Source organism: Aspergillus aculeatinus (assembly GCF_003184765.1).
Source record: "Aspergillus aculeatinus CBS 121060 unplaced genomic scaffold BO66scaffold_61, whole genome shotgun sequence".
Lineage (NCBI taxonomy): Eukaryota > Fungi > Ascomycota > Eurotiomycetes > Eurotiales > Aspergillaceae > Aspergillus > Aspergillus aculeatinus.
In genome coordinates, this window is record NW_020291530.1 from 191,055 (window position 1) to 210,870 (window position 19,816).

At 57.3% G+C, this 19,816-nt stretch overlaps 6 protein-coding genes across 6 annotated transcripts; 3 read left to right on the top strand and 3 right to left on the bottom strand.

Annotated features, from left to right (window-relative positions):
• The first annotated feature begins 35 nt into the window (after nt 1–35).
• Nucleotides 36–1,981, top strand: BO66DRAFT_474915 (cytochrome P450). Its single transcript, XM_025653179.1, has 2 exons — nt 36–227; nt 300–1,981. Exons 1-2 carry the CDS (start codon nt 108–110, stop codon nt 1,776–1,778), a joined length of 1,599 nt encoding a protein of 532 aa, XP_025499462.1. The 5' UTR covers nt 36–107; the 3' UTR covers nt 1,779–1,981.
• A 1,422-nt stretch (nt 1,982–3,403) lies between these two features.
• BO66DRAFT_461941 (uncharacterized protein) lies at nt 3,404–5,386 on the bottom strand (the record flags this gene model as incomplete). Its single annotated transcript, XM_025652352.1, has 3 exons — nt 3,404–4,035; nt 4,115–4,254; nt 4,332–5,386. The coding sequence occupies 3 exons, from the start codon at nt 5,384–5,386 to the stop codon at nt 3,404–3,406; spliced, it is 1,827 nt and encodes a 608-aa protein (XP_025499463.1).
• Nucleotides 5,387–6,597: 1,211 nt separating this feature from the next.
• On the bottom strand, nt 6,598–9,299 carry tyr1 (tyrosinase). Its single transcript, XM_025642570.1, has 7 exons — nt 8,750–9,299; nt 8,550–8,686; nt 8,113–8,475; nt 7,632–8,038; nt 7,244–7,573; nt 6,866–7,178; nt 6,598–6,786 (listed from the first exon to the last, which is right to left on the bottom strand). The coding sequence occupies exons 1-7, from the start codon at nt 8,946–8,948 to the stop codon at nt 6,604–6,606; spliced, it is 1,932 nt and encodes a 643-aa protein (XP_025499464.1). The 5' UTR covers nt 8,949–9,299; the 3' UTR covers nt 6,598–6,603.
• A 518-nt stretch (nt 9,300–9,817) lies between these two features.
• Nucleotides 9,818–14,655, top strand: BO66DRAFT_383216 (acetyl-CoA synthetase-like protein; the record flags this gene model as incomplete). Its single annotated transcript, XM_025646044.1, has 2 exons — nt 9,818–13,440; nt 13,499–14,655. Coding segments are annotated over exons 1-2 (4,686 nt in total), but the record flags the coding sequence as incomplete, so codon positions are not given.
• Nucleotides 14,656–15,923: 1,268 nt separating this feature from the next.
• Nucleotides 15,924–17,876, bottom strand: BO66DRAFT_358736 (M20 family metallopeptidase). Its single transcript, XM_025644949.1, has 4 exons — nt 17,359–17,876; nt 16,882–17,303; nt 16,292–16,806; nt 15,924–16,175 (listed from the first exon to the last, which is right to left on the bottom strand). Exons 1-4 carry the CDS (start codon nt 17,458–17,460, stop codon nt 15,940–15,942), a joined length of 1,275 nt encoding a protein of 424 aa, XP_025499466.1. The 5' UTR covers nt 17,461–17,876; the 3' UTR covers nt 15,924–15,939.
• A 928-nt stretch (nt 17,877–18,804) lies between these two features.
• BO66DRAFT_395334 (aminoglycoside phosphotransferase family protein) lies at nt 18,805–19,750 on the top strand. Its single transcript, XM_025648198.1, has one exon. It carries the CDS (start codon nt 18,827–18,829, stop codon nt 19,703–19,705), a length of 879 nt encoding a protein of 292 aa, XP_025499467.1. The 5' UTR covers nt 18,805–18,826; the 3' UTR covers nt 19,706–19,750.
• Nucleotides 19,751–19,816: the final 66 nt, after the last annotated feature.

Consider the following 19,816-nt stretch of genomic DNA (forward strand, 5'->3'; position numbering starts at 1 on the left):
TCATTCTTCAGCTTCCTACTGCCGGGGTTCCACCCCAACCTCTTCCAACCAACCTCCCTCCCCTCCTCTTCCTACAACTCTTCCAGAAAGAAGCCATCCCATCCAGCATGGAGCTTTTGACGTTGTTCGGGCTGATCGCTCTCCCGATCTTCCTCGTTGCCACCTTTTTCCAGCGAGCGGCTACAGAGAACACGCTTCCCAACCGGCTCATCTCGTGGGTCATCAATGTATGCATGCATCGCACCACAGCCCTGTTGCTGAGTAGAGTAGCTTGAACTGCCTTCTAACACATCCACCAGGTCTACCTCCGCGTGCGCTTCCCCATCAAGTCGGCCGACGGGCAGACGACGATCCCCGGATGCCGGTACGTGTACCCGAACGGACAGGGCAACATGGCCAAGTTCTACCAGGACCAGTCGGTGCAGTGGCGCGAGCAGTTCGGGGCCATCTACCGGATCTGGAACGGGATGCGGCCCGAGGTGATCGTCGGGTGCCCGGAGGACATCAAGGCGATCTTCCACGACTCGGGCCAGCACCTCAAGGCCCAGGACATGAACGCCGGGTGGCTGGCGGGCGCGCTCATGGGCCAGTGTCTGGGGCTGGTCAACCAGGACCGCTGGGCGCGCATGCGCGCCGCCATGGCCGAGCCGTTCCACCAGCGCACCGCCCCGTCGTACATCGGGCTGATGGAGAAGCGCGTGCAGCAGGCGCTGGACGCGATCGAGGCGCAGAAGTTGCCGTCGCAGCCCCAGCCCGACGGGACGCCGGCCGCCTCCTTCGTGGTGGACCCCGCGCAGGAGCTGCTGTACCTCCCCTTCTTCATCCTGGGCGACATCCTGTACGGCGCGATGGATGAGGCGATGGAGCGCGAACTGCGCGAGCTGGCCGAGCTGCGCGACGCGCTGTGGAAGCAGGCGATGGGCGGCGGGCTGGCGCGCTACGCCATCGGGCGATACCTGCCGGCGCCGCGGCGCCAGCGCCAGCTGCACGAGTTCCACGCGCGCTGGAAGGCGTTCAACGACGGGGCGGTCCACCGCGCGACCGCCACGCACCACCCGGACGCGCCGATCGTGGCGCTCTACCGCGCGGTGGCGGACGGGCAGCTCTCGGAAACCGAGCTGCTGCACACCCTGGACGAGCTGGTGTTCGTCAACCTGGACGTCACCGTCGGCAACTTCTCGTGGAACCCGGTGTTTCTGGCGGCGCACGCCGCGGTGCAGCGCGAGGTCGTGGCCGAGATCCGCCAGGCCCGCGGCGGCGGCGGCGGCGGCTGGAAGGGATACCTGGCCAGCTCGTCGACGCTGCTGCAGGCGGCGATCCTCGAGTCGGCGCGCCTCAAGCCCATGGCCTCTTTCGCGGTGCCCCAGGCCTGCCCGACCGACCGGCTGGTGGGCGGGTTTGTGATCCCCGCCCACACCGAGATCGTCGTCGACACCGAAGCCCTCAACGTCCACAACCCCGTCTGGGGCGCCGACCGCTACGACTACCGTCCGCGCCGCTTCCTGGACAAGAGCCCCGTCGCCTGGCGCTACCATTTCTGGCGCTTTGGCTTCGGGCCCCGCCAGTGTCTGGGCCGGCATGTGGTGGATCTGCTGCTGAAGATCCTGTTGGCCCAGATCGTCGAGCGCTACGAGCTGCTCCCGGCCTGGAAGGAGAGTGAGAAGCCTGCCGGCGAGAAGATGGAGTATCGCTCCTGGGAGAAGAATCCCGATGTCTGGATGAATCTGGCGATGCAGCCCATTGCGTGGAAGAAGCGGGCGGTGGAGAGCGAGCAGTGATGGCTGTTGTCTCATCTTATCTTGCTTCATGATCACTCAGTCGGCTTGGATTGATGCTCTACAGAAACGAGACAATCTTCTATCATTGATCCTAAAGCTTGTGCCCGAGGAAAGCTGTATCGAATATCGGTCTAATTCCGAGAATGCTAGGTAGAGTGGGTGCATGCGATGTTAGAGAAGAAGCTAGTGGACCCCAATACACGGACTTAGTCTTCAATGACACAATATACACAATATATCAGAGCAGATCAATGTAAATGCAATATACAGAGAACACGCTAGTGGATCCCACAGCCGACCAACCCACCCAGCAAACAAAGCCACGCAATAGCAGTCCACTCACCTCACGCATACACCCTCAGCTTCAACCATCGAGCTGAGAATTCATCTCACCAAACAGGGGGATGTAGCGTCACTACAGGAACAAGCTACGGGGTCCACTTTCCGAGTAACCTAGACCAAGTTACTCAACACAACACAAGACACTCGACCCATCCCATCAACCCAGTCTAGACCAACCCATCCAGTCCCCTCGAAACTGACGTACCGGTGATTCCAACTGCACGTCGCCATCCGATGCAGTAGCTGGAGCCCGGCGAGAAGACATCCATGCGCGGAATGCCTACCGGCCCCACCCCACGGGTTCGTTGCGAGCTAGCTCCAGAGTCTTGCATCATGCCCAATGCCAATCTCCCCGGTGGGAAAATCTCTGCTTCTCATCCTTCGCGGCATTCGTCGTGGGTCGATGGACTGCCCAGTGGAAAGAAAGCCAACGCAAACACACTTCACGGATGTGTCGGTTTTGCGGGATTGTGTCACTAGGATTTGATGTAGACCCTCACCTCCGGGGGGAGAGGTGATGTCTCGGGGGGCTGTTCGGGGAGGGTTTTTATTTAGTTAACATTTGCTCTCGGGTACTCTCTGGGGAAGTCCATCTGGGGAGGGGAGGTAGAGGTAGAGGTAGGTCCACCGGAGATACTCGGGGAGGGGGAGGAAGGTTAGACGATTCTGTAACGTTCCATGTACAATGGGGGTCTAGTGCAGCATATACTGTACTCCGGTTTCATGTCTTGTTCCCTTCGGACCCCTAGCAAGCAGACTGGCCACGGGCGAGACCTGCCTACCATCCCTACCGGTTAGGGCTGGAGGCCTTGGGTTTGCGTGGTTTCGTTGGACCCCGGTTACCATGACCACGCTGGCATGTGGCGTGCGTCATGCATTCTCCCGCGGAGGACTTGAATCATGACATTACCTCATATTCCCGATCCGTCCGGTTCCTATGACTCGGACTCCGACGCAAGGTCGCGACTGGGTGTCGGCTAGTCTTTCTAAGCTACGTGAATCGCAACCTGTCGTCAATGTATCAAGATAGAAACCACGGCAAATGCTGACTTGGGCCTTGTCCTCTTATCGCGTCACGCGGACAATCGAATAACAAAAGTTCTTAGGGTATTATACCTCCAATAGCCAGAATCTCGAAAGACTACAAGTCTAGTATCTAAACACGCCACACATTTTATAAAATATGAGGGTGAAACCTCGGGTGTACAGTACTGTATGTAGCGAACACAACCACACGAACAGCAGCGCCAAGGCCAAGGCCAAAGCCAAAAACCCCATCTCCCTCAGAAGAAAAGATTCAAATCCCCCGCGGCAACCTTGGCCTGCACCTCCGCCGCCACCCGGGCCGGGGTCTCGGCAAAGACATGCTCCCAGCAGTAGACGTCGATGTTGGCGGGCCCGCCGCCGAGCGCGTTGACCTGCGCGGCGTAGCGGTCGCGCAGGGCCTCGATGGCGCGGCTCACGCGCGCGATCCCCTCGACGGTGCCGGCCCGCTGATCCGGGCGCGGCGGCGCCTCGAACGGAAACTGCGTGTGATCGGCCAGGAGACACTTGGCCAGGAGGTCGTGGTCGTGGGCCTGGAAGGCGCGGTCGTGCGCTGCCTGCCGCGCGCAGACGGGCTGGCCAGCCTCGTCCGCGTCCGCGTGGTAGGGCACGTCCGCCTGGTGGTGGCCGTCGTCGCGGAAGGCCCGGCCCAGATAGTCGAGGTGCGAGCCGCCCTGCATGCTGTTGCCGAAGATGGTGATGTATGGCTGGGTTCGGTACCGCGGGTCGGCGACGAGGTCCTCGATGGCCACGCGCTGGAGCGGCCAGCCGGCTGGCCGGTGGAGGCCCGAGGTTGTTGAGCTTTCTTCCTCGCGGCTGCGGCTGTCGTCGGGGCGCGTGGCCATGGTGGTGTACGCCCGGATGTGGTACCCTTGTGGTGTGTGTGTGTCTGGTCAGCTTTCCGATATGCCCCCCAGTAGGGATATACTCGGCAGACGTGAAACACTCACCATCTTCGCAGAAATGTCTGACGAGCAGGAGCAGTGGCCATTGCCGGTTGGCCCAGATCTCTCGGCAGATCAGGTACGTGGGGAAGGCGGCCGAGACGCTCACTTCGCGGGGGGACTTGTGAGTCGATTCGAGCATGAATCTGTGGCCCATTGCGCCAAGGGGGTTAGTCCCCAGGGGGGGTTCCTCTTCATGCGGCAGGGTTGAAGTCGGTCTTACCGTTGAAGATCGTCGGATAGTTGCAGTCCCGCCGCCCAGCTCTGCACCCACGAGCAGGAGATCAGGGACAACCACTTCTGCAGGAAGCAGTGCCGGTCCTTGATGCGGTTGATCTTGAAATCCACGTAGTTGGTGTTCGAGCGGTCCCAGTACGGCGCGATGAGCTCATTGCCGTGGTCCATGGCCTTCTGGGGTACGAAGCGGACGGTGATGCGGGAGCCCATGCGCGCGAATTCCTTGAACTTGGCCAGCACCGAGGCGGCTGCCAGGAAGAGCACGGCCGTAGAGGAGTCGTGCAAGTCCCAGGTCGGGGATGCGGCGTCGCGTTTGCACGCGCTGTGCGAGGGGAATGATGGTGAAGACATGGGCGTGATGGACGAGGCCAGAGAGAGCGTGGACATGGACGAGTGAAGGGGCGTGGATGCCCCCGTCCCGGCGGAGGACGAGATGGATGAACGCGTCCCCGTGGAGGACGAGATGGATGAACGCATCCCCGTGGAGCTGGGCATGCTCTCGCCTCCGGGGCTGGTGGTAGTAGGAGAGCTGTTTCCAGAGGGGGGAAGGAAATCAAACGGTCCGCCACCACTACCACCTTTCTCATTCTCCCACCCGAGCACCTGCACGACGTGCAGGAGGGTGTCGCGCTTGCGCTCGAACCCGAGCTTCTCCGGGTCGGTGTTGTGCTTGGTGAGCTGGACGCAGGCGTGCTGGGCGCGGGACCGCACAGTTTCAAACTGCGTCATGTAGTAGTGGACGACGGGATCTCCCAGGAACTCATGCCCGGTCTCCAGGAAATAGGCCCGATGCTTGTCGTAGAGCTCGTGCAGCATTCCGGCGCGGATGTGGCACGCCATGTCGCCGCCATGGGCGTCGAACTCCTTGAAGCCTGGAGAGTCCGGGGCGATGCCATCCGGGGCCGAGACAAGCTCGTTGAACAGGTTCAGCGCGTTGATGCTGTCGGTGCAGTCCCGGATGATATCCTTGAGAAGGGCCGGATAATGCTTCCTGACATAAACCGCGCCAGTGGCGCCAACAGGTAGCAGTGGATACGCCATTTCTGCCGATAACCTCGACTGTGATTAGAGTATGTAAAGGGAAGGGGAGATGGCTGGAACGGGCGTCTATCATGCCGATCTTCTTGGACAGAATCGACCACTCTTGTAAGGTGCACCGCTGCATGATTCAGACTGCTGCGTATGCTTGCATCACCTATACTTGAGTGGTGGTGTAATTGACATTGGAGCTCCACCGCAGGTCTACTGTGCGATGAAGATGTAGTGGAGAGGGTCTGCCCAAGTTTCCCGCAGCCATGGGCCTGTCAAGCTCGCGATTCTATCCATAGCCTCTGCGAAATGCCGCATTGACCCTCCGAGTCTGGAATCCTTTTCTTCTTAACTTTATGATGTAAGCACTACGATGTGCTGTCAGCTCCGACATGGAGGTTTCACATTGTCTGCTTGCGTGCAAGGTCTGACCGTACCGCTGCTGGGTGACCTGGGTGACCCTCCTCCAGTCTCCGCCAATCATCCTGTCCTGAATTATTTGTCACGCTCAAATGCAGCGAGCAGTTCGTCTTGCGTCAGTGCCAGCATTCTCGACGCAACCAGCAAGGCAGCAGGTTCCATGATCACGGCTTTTCCTCCACACAGAGTTTCCGTGGCAGATGCAATGACTCAGTCCAGTCGAATGGCTAGATCTAGGGAACGCGGGCAGTAACTCCGCGGAGCTGCAACAACTGCAACAAAGAGTAGGAATGCTCCGTCGAGTCTGTTCTGTTTCTAGGCCTGAGTCGTGAATGCCGCCGCTCATACCGGACCGCCTCGCATCATTAGCCCTAACCCCGAAACATGACATTCCATCCCGCCTCCCCGTCTACAAAGCTATGCTTGGTTTTTTTTTTTTTATTCTGCGCTGTTAAAGTCGGCAATTGGCAAATGTGCCTCCCGTTCTCTTCAATTTCTGATATAGAATTAGCGAGAATAGAGAAATCTTCGTACGCCTGAGCTCCTTTGTGCTGTAGACAACAACAAGCGGCTTTTACACCCCGAGGGCGAAGATCAGGCCCGGCCCGCAACAGCCTTTCCCGTAACTTAACCTGGAATGTCAAGATTCGGTCCTGTGTCACCACCGGTATGTTACATCGTTACATTACATGCTGTCTTACAGCATGATATAATACAATACAGTACAGTACCAACAAAGTATTCCGACTCCAGAACAAATGGTTATGATTAATTTCTAGTTCACACCAAAGAAGTAGTCTAGTGCAACCTCAAAGCTCTCGATGGTGTGGATGCCGTCTTCCCTTGGGCTTGCCATGAGTCGCCCGGTGCAAGATCTCGTATTTGTTAGGCTGGTAACGTGCCGCGTGCGTTTCGCTAAACTGCGCCTCTGCAGTCAGCACGGTGACCTCCAGACCAGGAAAGTCATCCAGCTCAATCACTTGTCCGCCATTCTGTCATTGTCATAATATCGTGTTAGCCAGGTCAAGAGAAGTAAAGGCCGAAAAGGAAAAGGAGGCATCCGCTACATACCGTCGTCACCGTCCAGATCAGCGCCCCCTCGAGGAAATGCTGCATGTACTCCGGCCGCAAGCCCGGCTCGTCATCAGGGGTGTAGTTCACCGCGCGGATAACCCCGCTGTGGCGACGCACTGCTTCGTGCAGGTGCAGCGTGATCGGCACCTGGGCTTTGGAGAGCACGCCTTCCTTCTTTTGAGTCTGGCAGTTGCCACAATCGGAGTCTAGCGGGGTGCTGAAGTTGTAGACCTCGCCGACGGGGAGGTGGGTTCGCTCATCAACCAGGAGGGCGAAGCTGATTTTGTACGGGTATCCGTCCAAGGCGTTGCTGCGACAAGGAGCATTAGCCATCTGGGGGATCAAGGGTCCAGCCCTGAAAGTAGAGCAACTCACCGATCATAGATGAGGTTGATGATGTAGTCCTGGAATGTCTCATGACTGATCCCCGGTAGCGAGTGTTTGCCTTGCGCAGGCCGCAGTTGCTTTACAGGCGCGCCGTATTTCGCTTGGATGGCCTGGATGAGATCCTCCCGCTTGGGGTTGCCCGCCAGCTCCGGATAACTGTAGCCATACTGCTCCCACGGTCTGGCGAGGACGGAGTTCCAAGGAGTTCTGTGATGATCCGTGGAAAAGGGTTCCAGGTTTTGTGACAGCCCATCAGCTTCATTCAGCCATTTATCGGGGTTGAGGTACTGCCAGATCGCTAGGAGACGATCCACGTTGCTGGAAGACGATCAGACGACTTGATCCTGGCTTCAGAATGGAAGGAGGAGAATCATACCAGTGATGCATCCAGAAGACCGGATCAAATGAGGACACCGGGACATTCGCCATATGCCCTTGGGTGGGTACACCAGCGTCATCCCGCTGTGATCCTCCCGACCACTCGTGGATGTTGTTATGCACCATCTCCAGGGACAGATGCTCCGTTGGCAACACGTTCTTGACGTGTTCGGCGGGATGCGTCTGGGAATATCTGGTCGAAGCAAATGGCTCGTACTCTTGAAAGTATGAGTCACTTAGTAGACGCGAGACCACCGCCTGTATCGTCGTAGTGCTGGGATCCTCGCCCATCCACTGGTGCTTGACGATCGCCTCCCCAACCTTCTCGTTGAGGTCATAGCCTGGCACCCATTGCTGTTGGTCGGTGCTATCCGCATAGCGGCTGGTGCCGGCTGCTTCGCCAAACTATACGACGACGCATTAGCAGAGTGTTGGATGTCTCGGGTACGAACTTAATAAAAAGGAATCCCAATGCTCACCTTGACTGGAATATCCCCGAGCTTAGTTCCCTCAAATTTGATCGCATACTTTCCCATCACCGGATCTCCCATGGGGGTGGGCACCAGTTTGTCCTGTGAATTCCTTACTCGGTTCACGAATTTGAACATCGGGTTATCACCGAAATTCGGATCAATCTTGGTGCGGGATCCCAGCTCCAGAATCTCAAAAACCTCGTCCGACAAGATTTTAGGGAGGCCGTATTCGTTGGTGTCGGGTTGTTTGATCGCCCAGTCCCAGTAAGGGAGACGCCAGCAGTTCGCAGCCTCGGTCCAGTGCTTCTTGGCACGGGCATCCGTGATTTCTGGGATCACTTCGTGGATCATTATATGGTGCAAACATTGCTGATTTAGAGTGATTCAGTCATCAGTGACATGATACTTTGCGTTGATCGTTGCCGGGTAATCTCAGCAAATACCTCATAGAGCAGCATGTACGGACGATGCCAGGTGGGAAACAAATAATCATTGTGATGGCAGTATCCGCCGGTCCCCTTAAAGTCTTGCTCGGGATCTGGAGCATGGTCCCAGGCCTGGCTGGGCGCACCATGAATTCCTAAATGTCCAGTTCATTAACCCATGTGTTACGCTATCCTGAGGGAGGGGCGGGAGGACATACCGGCAAGTCGAAAATAGGAGAGCTGATCATTCACGGGGTCTCTCTTCTGGAGCTTGTCCAGCGCCCGGAGGAAGAGGGAAACTTGTACCTTACTCTCCACATTGGTGGAGCTGGACCAAGCAGCCAAGTCCTGCCTTGGCTGGACATCGCTCTTGTCGGATATTCCCTTGATGGGGAAGCTCGGCAATTTGTGGGTCATAGTGGTCTTCAATGAATGTGATGATGTGATGATTTGTCAAGAAAGAGATGTAGTAAGTTAATCAATAAGAAGTCTCAGTTCCTACTCTGCCTTGTGTGCTTGCATCGAAATGCTGCACGTTATATACGGCCGATCTTCCATTTTGATCGACTCAGCGTCATTCAAAGATCGCGTCGAGTTTGGTTGAATCTATGAATGATTGACAAAAGCTGAACATGTTGTCAGAATGATCAGATGAGTCGTGTTTGCCCAATTACTCGTCGTAGTTTGCAATGGTGAAGATGACAGGTGTCTGTCAAGCGGAGCCCCACTGCAACCTCGACCACATCAGGGCTGAAAGCGGTAACCCTCACTCGACCTCGACCGTGGTTGCTGACTCCGTGGTAGATTCAATACAGGTCGATGACCGACGTCGAAACTGGTTCACTACAGCGCACCGCATTCAGAGATTCCCCCCACTCTGGACCCCAGCTAAAGGGTCGAAAGAAAGGGGGGGGGAAGGACAGCCCCCCGAGGAGCTTCTGTCCCTTGCATATCATCCAAGTGGGCCTTGCGTGTTGATCTGGTTTTCACTCCGTTCACCATCTTGTGCAGATCACATTTGACTTGATCGTGTTCAGGAAAGCTTTCCCAAAATCCTTTATTCAGGGCATGGTTCTCTATACCCCTTAGAACTACCCACGGTTGCCCTCGAACAACGACGATGGAAGGAGACGCGACAGCGCCGATGGGGATCTTCCCGGCGCTGACCTCGGTTTGTGCGCCTCGTGACGATGAGGCGACGACCTGGCATGAGGTCCCTGTGGACTCGCCAAAATCCACAATGAGCCGAGTGTCGACCATGGAGAGAGAGGCGATCCCAATAGAAACAATTCTACGAAGCGCCTGGCCCATCGTCCTCCAGCACTTTGTCGATTCCGACACGGTGTGCTTTGCCCTTGGGCAAGGGGAGGATTGCGAGATGCATACCTATCAGACCACGATATCCAAGGATGAGACTGTCAATGACTTCACGCGGCGAATGGCCAGGGAGACACCATTACCGTCCGGTAATGACCGCAAGCTGAACACCTGCGTATGGCTGGGTGCGACGGCTGCGACGTGCCAGAGCTTGCAGAGAAATGGCTTTTTCCAGCTTCTTCTGGTTGTAAAAGAAGCCGCCAGTTCAGTAGCCTCTTCGCAGGTGTTGTTGTTTTCTCAGAGCTCGCTATTGTCTGAAGGCCAAGCTCGGCATCTCGCCTCCACTGTCAGTCAAGCCATCTCGGAAGTTCTCGCACACTCCGACCGGAGAGTCGACGACTTGGACCTGCTCAGTGCGGAAAATGAGTCGGCCATTGTGCGGTGGAACAACAATCGGAATTGGCCATCACGGCCAGGATTGAAGCCCATCCTGGACATCATTCATGAGCGGGCTGCGGAACACCCCGACAAAATCGCCATCTGCGCGTGGGATGGGAATTTGACGTATAGAGAGCTGGTGCAGCAGGCTGCTCGAATGGCTAGCTACCTGCGTCAGGTCACCGGACTTCGCCCGAGAGACTTGATTCCGCTTTTCACAGAGAAGGGCGTGTGGACGACGGTCGCCCAGCTTGCGATTTGGATGGTTGGGGCTGCATTCGTGCCTCTCGAGTCGTCGCATCCAGATGACCGCCTGCGGTCGATTCTGGGCATTATCAAGACCAGATTCATTCTCTCGTCCGAAGCCCTTTCGGGACGGGCTTCTACTCTGATCGAGAACGTGGTCACTATACCCAGCACACTGGCCGGGGACTCCGTCACCGCGGACCCCGGCCACCCCGACACCGATCCTGAAGCACCGGCATATATTCTCTTCACGTCCGGCACAACGGGGTTGCCCAAGGGCGTGGTGATGGAGCAACAGGCCCTAATGTACCTTTCTCGGCAGGCTTCATCATGGGACATCCGTTCCGACTCACGGGTCCTGCAATTTGCCGCCTACAGCTTCAATCTTTCTGTGGTTGAAACCTACTACACTCTGAGTACCGGTGCGACCCTTTGCGTGATCTCGGAGTTCGACCGGACGAACAACCTGCCCGAAGCAATGCAGAAAATGCAGGTAAGCTGGGCCGCGTTGACGCCGTCGCTTCTGAGCCGCATGGATGCCAGCGCCCCGCCCTCGAGCCTAAGGTCTCTGGTTCTGGGTGGTGAAAGCATGAGTGATCAGGACTTCCAGCGCTGGACGGCCACAAGTCAGGTCCAGCTGATCCAGGCCTATGGGATGAGTGAACACGCCGGGCTCCCGTGTCCCAGTCCTCTATCTATGACCCCGCGATGCGACCTCAAAGCCTTTCCCCCATCGCTGATTGTACGCCAGTGGCTGGTCAACCCTACAAACCACCAGAAGCTGGCCCCCATCGGGGTAGTGGCCGAACTACTTCTTGAAGGGCCCAGCCTGGCGTGGGGGTATCTGGATAACGCTGATGCAACCGCCTCGGCGTTCATCGAGGCTCCAAAGTGGCGGCACGACCTGCAAGCAAAGCTCGACGGGACCACTCCCGGACGCATGTATAAAACAGGCGATTTGTTCCGCTACACGGCAGACGGTAGCATTCAGTATGTCGGCCGGAAAGGAACAATGGTCAAGATACGCGGCCAACGACTGGACCTCGGCGAGATCGAGGCGCATGCGCGGACGGTCTGTCGAGATGGGGTCCAAACGATCGCCGAGTCAGCCATTCCTGCCAATGGCAAGGAGATTCCGATCGTGGCACTATTCCTCCACTCGTCGGATTATCAACCGAAGAGGGAGGCGGCGGACAGCGCAGGCGCCCCCCTGTTGCTCGCGACTGCGAGCCCGGACTTCTTCTCGGACGTCAAACGTATCCGAGCACGCCTGGAATCCCTTCTTCCCAGCTACATGCTTCCTAGTGTCTATCTACCGTTGGCCCGGGTGCCCTCCACTTTGACGGGCAAAGTCGCGAGACGGAGTTTGTGTGAGGCGGTGCAGCAGCATTCTCGCGAAGAACTAGAAGCCTACCAAGGGGAGGGGGCCAGATTGGTCATGCCGGTCTCGGAAACAGAGAGGAAGCTTCATTCGTTATTTGGAGAGGCTCTGAGCCTGGACCCGACGCAGTTCGGGGTCGAGCATGATTTCCTGAGACTGGGAGGAGACTCTTTAGCGGCCATGCGAGTGGTGAACCTCTCCAGACCGCACCAGTACGCCCTCACAGTCGCAGATATCCTGCAGCAGAGAACAATCGCAAATTTGTCTCAGCTGCTGGCAAGGCGCCAGTCAGACGACTCTGGCAGCGAGAAGGAGCCCAGTGCGGACCCCCACGTCGAAGTCCTCCGGCCTTTGCTCGCCAAGATCAAACTGCACAGTGCAGATGTGGAAGACGTGTGTTGGTGCTCCCCTGTCCAGGAAGGCATGTTGTACAGTCATGCTCGCTTTGCCAAGATGTACCACACGCGTGCGATCTGGGAAGTAGCTGCAACACAACCACACCATCCTGTCGATATAGAACGCTTGCGACGCACCTGGTCCAGGCTATCCGCCCGGCACCCAACGCTCCGGACTGTCCTTTTTGAGGTCGCCGCAGAGGGAAAGCTGGCCTTGCAGGTGGTCCTCAAGCAAACCGTGCCGGGCGTGGGAGTCGCAGATAGTCTAGTCATGCTCTTTTCGCCAACTTCGCTGCCAGATGAACCGCCTGTGCCACCGCGCGGAGGGATGGATTGGATCCCAAAGTTCCAGGTCTATCAGACCCCCGACGACGGCCCAATCTACTGTGTTCTCGACATCCACCATACGCTGATGGATGCGTCCTCCATAGCAAATCTTGGACGAGCGTTTACCCGATTGTACAACAGCGATGGAGCGAAAGAGCGTGCCCTAGTGGAGCCTGCAGCCTCGTACACGAGATTCGCCCGCTATCTCTCGCGCCACCTGAGAGAGTCCACGCTTGCATACTGGAAGTCGTACCTCCAAGGGGTTCCCCCCTGTATCTTCCCCCGGCTTCGACCCGAAGGTGCCGAAGAGCCAGTCGGCGGGCGAAGGGCGTCGGTATGTCTTGCGGCGATTCAGCATAGATATCAGCGATTTTGCCACGAGACCGGCCTGACCGTGGCGAGTTTATTCAAGCTGGCATGGGCGCTCGTGTTGCGCAGCTTCACGCAATCCAACGACGTGGCCTTCACCTACCTAACCAATGGGCGCGACGTGCCGCTGGACGGGGTGGAGGAGGCGGTTGGCCCCTATCTCAACACCCTCATCTGTCGTGTGCAGTTTGACCAGCAGACTTCCTTGCAGCAGACGGCGCAAGATATGCAAGCCGAGTTCATTGCGGGACTCTCCTATCAGCAGGTCAATCTGCCTGCTCTGTTTGATGCGCTGAATCTTGTCGGGGACTGTGGCTTCAACACAGCCATCAACTTCTTGCCAAACTTCGACCAGGAGGAGGACGCGGAGCACAAAGGCTCTGATTCCATTAGATTGAAGCTACATGGCATCAAGGGCCCAAGTGAGGTAAGCTACGTCGCTTCTTTGCCTCAATGGCTACTAATACTTGCTGACTGGGGGGGGGAGCGCGCAGCATGACATGATTGTTCTCGTCTCTTCGGCCCAGCCCGTCCTCGAATGCTTCCTCGGATATTGGGCACGCTATATGACCGAAGAGCAAGCTGCCAGTGTGGCGGCTGCGCTGAGTGTGGCGGTGACAAGCATTGTCCAGACGCCTAGCCAGACTATCGGCGGTGTTGAGCTCTTCAGCGATCACTATGCGCCGGAGGTCGAACGCTGGAATCAGTGTACCACCTTGGGCGAGCCCGATCGTCTTTACGAAGCGATGCAGCAGCAATGTCAGCTCCACGCTGACAAGCTGGCGGTGGATGCCTGGAACGGCTCCCTCACTTTTGGTGAGCTGGACTGCTTCTCGTCCGTCCTTGCCGCGCGACTGAAGGCAAACGGCATAGGACCGGGTGACTTTGTTCCATGCTGTTTTGATCGGGGAAAATGGACGCCGGTGGCCATGCTGGCTATCGTGAAGACGGGGGCGGCATTTTGCCTGCTGAGTCGAGAACACTTAACATATCTGGCGGAAGTGTGCCAGACATTAAAGGCCCAGGTCGCGTTAACGAGCCGTGACGATGCTAATATAGCCTTTCAACCGGCTGACGTGAAAGCCCTGACTATCGAAGAAATCGAAGATGAACCCCCGATAGCAGCTGCCCCGACGTGGTCGGCTGTGACCAACCTCTCATGCGCCATCTTCATCCCTCCCGGCTCGACGAGCAAGAGCTTCAATATAACCAGCAAAGACCTTCGCACTCTCTGTCCTACCATGGTAGAGTCCTCATCTGGCCTGGGCCTGCACCCGCACGATCGAGCAATGCACTTGGCTTCCGCCGCGGAGGATACCAGCGTGATGGAAGTGCTGGGCTCTCTGGCCGTCGGTGCTTGTCTCTGTATCCCACGCGAACAAGACATTCGGGTCGAGCAGCTCTCGCACATTTTCGCCACGTTCAAGCCGACGTGGGCCATCCTGACACCAACCATTGCCCGTCTACTCCTACCTCGCGGCGCTCCATCGCTCAATACCCTACTGCTTGCCGGCGAGGCCATTTGCCCGTCAGATCACGACACGTGGGGGGCGCAGAATACGACTCTCATGCACCTCTACCGCCCGGCTGCAGGCGCAGGTACCCTTCTGGGCATGTCCAAGGTGATTGAACGCTCCGACCCCAATCTCCTCGGACATGCGCCAGGGTCGCCGGTCAGGGCGTGGATTGTGGAGCCTCACAACGCCAACAACCTCGCACCGCTCAACGCGGTTGGGGAGCTGGTCTTCAGCCTCCCTCAACATGACGAAGGTGCATTCGAAGCACTGGCCACCCGGCCACCCTGGCTGTCTCGATTCCCGACCCGCAGCAACCAGACCCATGTATTCCGTTCGGGCCATTTGGCCGAATACACCAGCACCGGCCGTATCCGGCTCCTGGGCCTCAACGCGAACCCGATCCCCAAAGTCCTCGGTCGCCGCGTGAATCACGCGGAGACGGAAGCCCACGTCCTCGCCGCGTTATTACCGGGTCCCGCACGGCTGGTCAGCGTCGAAGCTATCAGGCAGGACAATGGGGAGGTTGTGCTCGCCGCCTTCATCTTCGCCACGGGGAACACAGTGAGCTCCAGCACGTTGGCGGACCCTACCGACTTGCTATACGACGAAGACGACGACGACGAGGAGGACGGCACCGTCGGCGCATCTTCAGACTTCATCACCGCAGCCCGTACCCTGCAACAGACCCTGCCCCGCTGGAAGATCCCCACGCTCTTCGTCCCGCTCCGACGCATCCCCTTGACCGGCCGCTGCGGCGCCATCGACCGCGCATGCCTCCGGCAGCTCATGGCTGCCCTGCCGCTGGGCAAGTTACAAGAAAGTCAATCGCTGGCCCCAACCACTGAACTCCAGCACCAACTCCAACAAGCGTTTGCCCGGGTCCTCGACGTTCCGGTGGGCCGCGTGGGCCAAGGCTCGGACTTCTTTGGGCTGGGAGGCACCTCGGTCAAGGCGATGGAGTTGGTGGCGGCGGTCCGGAAGGCGACGGGGATTCAATTGCGTGTCGCTGATGTGTTTGCCGCCCCTGTCCTGCGGGATTTAGCGGCGCGGGTCGGGGGGCTTGAGAATTGAGAATTGAGGGGGGTTAGTTGGACTTTTCTTTTGTGTTTGATGTTGATCTCTGAGGCACGTTCTTGGGGGGGGGGGGGGCTCATAGGCAGGTTGCTTGCTTTCTTGGAGGTGGGACGAGAAATTGATGAGAACTTGTGGATGGATGGCTAGGGTGAATTGGACCGAGTCAGGTGACTGAGGCATATATCTCAGTATGCCTGACTGGCTTGTTCTGGTCAGATTCTTGTCATGAGCGTGCTTACTGTGAGTGCTCGAAGGGATAAGTAGGTAATTTTCATTTACTCAATTGATGTCACGCTATCCGCACAATAAGTTACGTATAAGTAAACTGGCTTGGTAGTCGTAGATTATTGTGCCCTAAGAAGACCCTCCCTCAACTCCGCCCGCGCTTGTTCCAAGAGCTCAGGATTCGTGATCATGTCCCACCCAAGCAAAGCCAGGGCCTTGCCTACCCGGATTGCCTCCTGGTGGGCGATGTCGGTGCCCGCCGCTTCCGTGTACGAGGGATGGTGCGGGACGCACCCGGGGGGCGCGTTGATGGAGAAGAAGCTGTGCAGCGTGGGCAGAACATAGCTGACATTCCCTGTGACGAAAGACAAACGACTCAGCATACTGGATCGCGCCTTATGAGCCTGCCCACCGCATCCTCTAGCCAGAATCCAGAATGTGAGACTTTAAATGTAGGGAGGGAAAGCGTACCCGCATCCGTCGACCCGGCCAGAACCTCATCCGCTCTCACCACCACCTCCCGCCCATAGCGCTTCATATGCGCCTGGTACCGCCGACACAGCGTCTCATTCAGCAGCACATCCGTGTACGCCTCCCCATCGTCCTCTTCGACGGCCACCGCCTCACACCCGGCCGCCAGGGCGCCGGCCTCCACACAGCGCCGGACCCGGCTCACCAGCGCGCGCAGGCCCGCCCGCGACGGACTCCGCACCTGCCAGCACGCTTTGGTCGCCGCGGGGATCACGTTCGCGACCGTGGGCGTCTCCAGGATGGCGCAGTGGATGCGCTCCTCCGGCCGCAGCTGCTGCCGCAGCAGGCTCACGTTGTTGTAGGCGCTGACCAGCGCGTCGAGCGCGTTGCGCCCCTCCCACGGCGTGGCGCCCGCGTGCGTCTCCGCCCCGCGGAACTCGATCGTGAGTTGTTGGCGCGCGGTCATGGGCATTCCGGCTACGCCGTCGGAGGGCAGGGAGGTGGGGCCTCCGTGTCTGATTTCGTAGTCAGTGTCTGTCTGTCTGTCACTCGCGGGAGAGGAACGGGCACTAGGGATCAGGAATACACACCCCATCAACGAAACCGCGACCCCGTCATACGCCCCCGCCCGGAGGAGCTTGACCTTCCCTCCCCCGTTCTCCTCGGCGGGAGTGCCGAGTAACTGCGCCCGGCCTCGGATGTTTCGGTGCCGCAGCAGGGCAGAGAGCGCCAGGAAGGCGGCCACGCTGCTCGTCGCGATGAGGTTGTGGCCGCACGCGTGGCCGATCCCGGGGAGGGCGTCGTACTCGGCGTTGAAATTGATCGTGGTCGGTGGCTCATCATGGTTCGTATCATTCTGGGTCGGGGCGGTTTCCGATACCGCTTCAAACGCCGTGGCCAGCCCGTAGGCCTGCCGGGTGACCACGAATGGGTGTGGCTGCGTCTCGAGGAAGGTGCAGAGAATGTCGAGGGCGTGGTGTTCGGTGAATGCGGCTTCGGGGTGAGACCAGATCTGTGCCTTGGATGTCAGTGTCGTTCTACTGGGGGAGTGGATGGGGTTGACTTGCCTGGTGGTTTAGATCGCGGAGTTGCTGGGAGACGCTGTCGAGCGTGGCATCGACAATCTGGGCTGCTTCTGTTGGTGACAGTGCGGGAGAGGTGGAGCCCATGGTTGGTGGCTTGGTTGGCTTGGTTGGCTTGGTTGGCTTGGTTGGCTTGTACAGCTTGGTTGGCTTGTACAGCTTGGTTGGCTTGTACAGCTTGGTTGGCTTGTACAGCTTGGTCAATCGAAGGGTTGGAAAACTGGCCTCGAGGATGAAGGGTTGGGCGTATCTGATTGATAAAAGAATATTCTGAATGTTCTAGGCCGAGGTGGCCGGAGGAAGAAGATGTGCTCCGAATGCAAACATTCCGTTCCCCAGCGTCTCATTCCGCCCGACGCAGCGTTACATGTGCGATAACTAAGCGTCATGTGCATACAAAACACTGTCAAAATCATACCACATCCATCTGGTCAACTGGTTTGCACTCATGACAACGAGTTCTACTTTTAACATTCACTTTCAGCTTGAATTATTGTCTTTTTCATCAAATTCTGAGGAGAGCGTGAAGAAAGATGGATTCAAGCTATCTGGACACCTATCTAACCGCCGGCCGAAGGCGGTGAGCTGCCCAGCCAATGGGAGGCCAGGCACTCCACAAATTCACCACATCATTCACCACATCACTTCAAGTATAGCATCGTCGTCGAGAACGCTCAGTACTTGGACTATGACTATACTCTTCTCTAGATATTCAATATATTAAGTAATCATTAACTCTAAACGGCCTGGTTCTCTCACTATCACAGGTAGTAAATGTCCTCCTCCTTAACAGATAAGTTGAGGATGGAGTGGGTGTGATACGAGGTATTTGTAGCTCCTGGAACAACCGGACCCGCAGCACAGACCCGAATCACGGATAAAATAAGCCTTGGTTGCACTGGAATCCTGCCGATTGGTTGGCGGGTGGTCATTTCCAGGCGGCACTCGTCCTACCTCTATTACTATGTACGAGTAAGATGCACACAATACTAGGTAGGCTTATTATGGCGAATATGAACCCCGGCCGTGTTGACAGATGCTAGCTCACTGGCATACACACTGAGTATTAACAACGTCTGTTCTTCCACTTCAGTTGCTCTTCCAGTGGAGATGCAGATCTTGCTTCTCAAGCACCCCCCCCCCCCCCACCCGTTGACCCAACGCGGTGGAAAATGGGTCCTTGACTCCTTGGTCCCTTGGCACAAGAACAAGATCTATGTCTACATCCAGCATTTAGCACAAAACCAGCTTTAGACTTCAGTGGTTGCAGTATGAAATTAACGCTCAATCACTCTTTGACCGGATCAGGCAGACCCGTATAGCTAGCTGCCTAGTAGTGCTCCAGTCAGGGATGGTGGGTCACACAAGCTTAGGCGGTGAACCAGAGTCGTTGAAACAACTTGCCAACCTACCAACATTCGGTTCCATTCAGTGAGAAGTCGCCCTTCCAACTATGCCATTCTGCCTTCCTTATTATCGGGACACCGGTGAATTGCCAGCGCCTCTTCCTGACCAGAACGAGATTGCACAAGCAACATGCACCCTCCCCAAGCGATCCGATTATGGGGGGCGCTTGGTCGTAATCCGAGACACTTTTGTCGTGAAATACGGCCCCCTTGTGACTGAAAATGAGGGGTATGCTCTGCTCTTTGTTGAAGAACGACTCAACATTGCAGCACCACGCCTGTATGCCATGTACCGCGATCAGGATACGCTGTATCTCATCATGGAATCCATTCCCAGCATCTCTCTAGGGCTGGCGTGGCCTTCGCTCACGGAGGCGGACAAACAGTCGATTGCGGGACAATTACGATGCATCTTCGATCGAATGCGGGCGCTGCCATCGCCCGGGTTCTACGGCAGTGTCAACCAGGGACCCGTCCCCCATCGGTATTTCTTCTCTCGAGAGAAAGACCCTGCGGTCACTGGTCCTTTTCAGACGGAAGAAGAGTTTGTAAGCGCCATCGCACTACGCTCCCATAATATGTGGAGCGAATCCAACAGTCACAGCGTTCTCTCCGACTATCTGGCTCGCCACCTCCCATCAGCACTTCGCGATCATCCGCCCGTGTTCACCCACGGAGATCTCTACCGAGAGAATGTTCTTGTCCGAAAGGCCGTGAGTCCCGTCACCAAGGAAGAGGAGTATGAAGTAGCGGCTCTGGTGGACTGGGAAACGGCGGGATGGTATCCTTCGTACTGGGAATACGCTCATATCTTCCCCCTATTGCAGTGGACCGATGACTGGCCGGCGTACGTCGAGAGAGTTCTCGATCCCTTGCCGCTGGAGGGCGCTATGATGTGGGTTGTCTTTCGAGATATGGAGTTTTGATGGGAGGGACTACCATGTTGGTACATTCTCTATTCTTTTCCACTTACGCCCCACCCCACCCTCCACAAGACAAGCTTAGACCTTGCGACCTGTTCGAGTACACAACCGGAC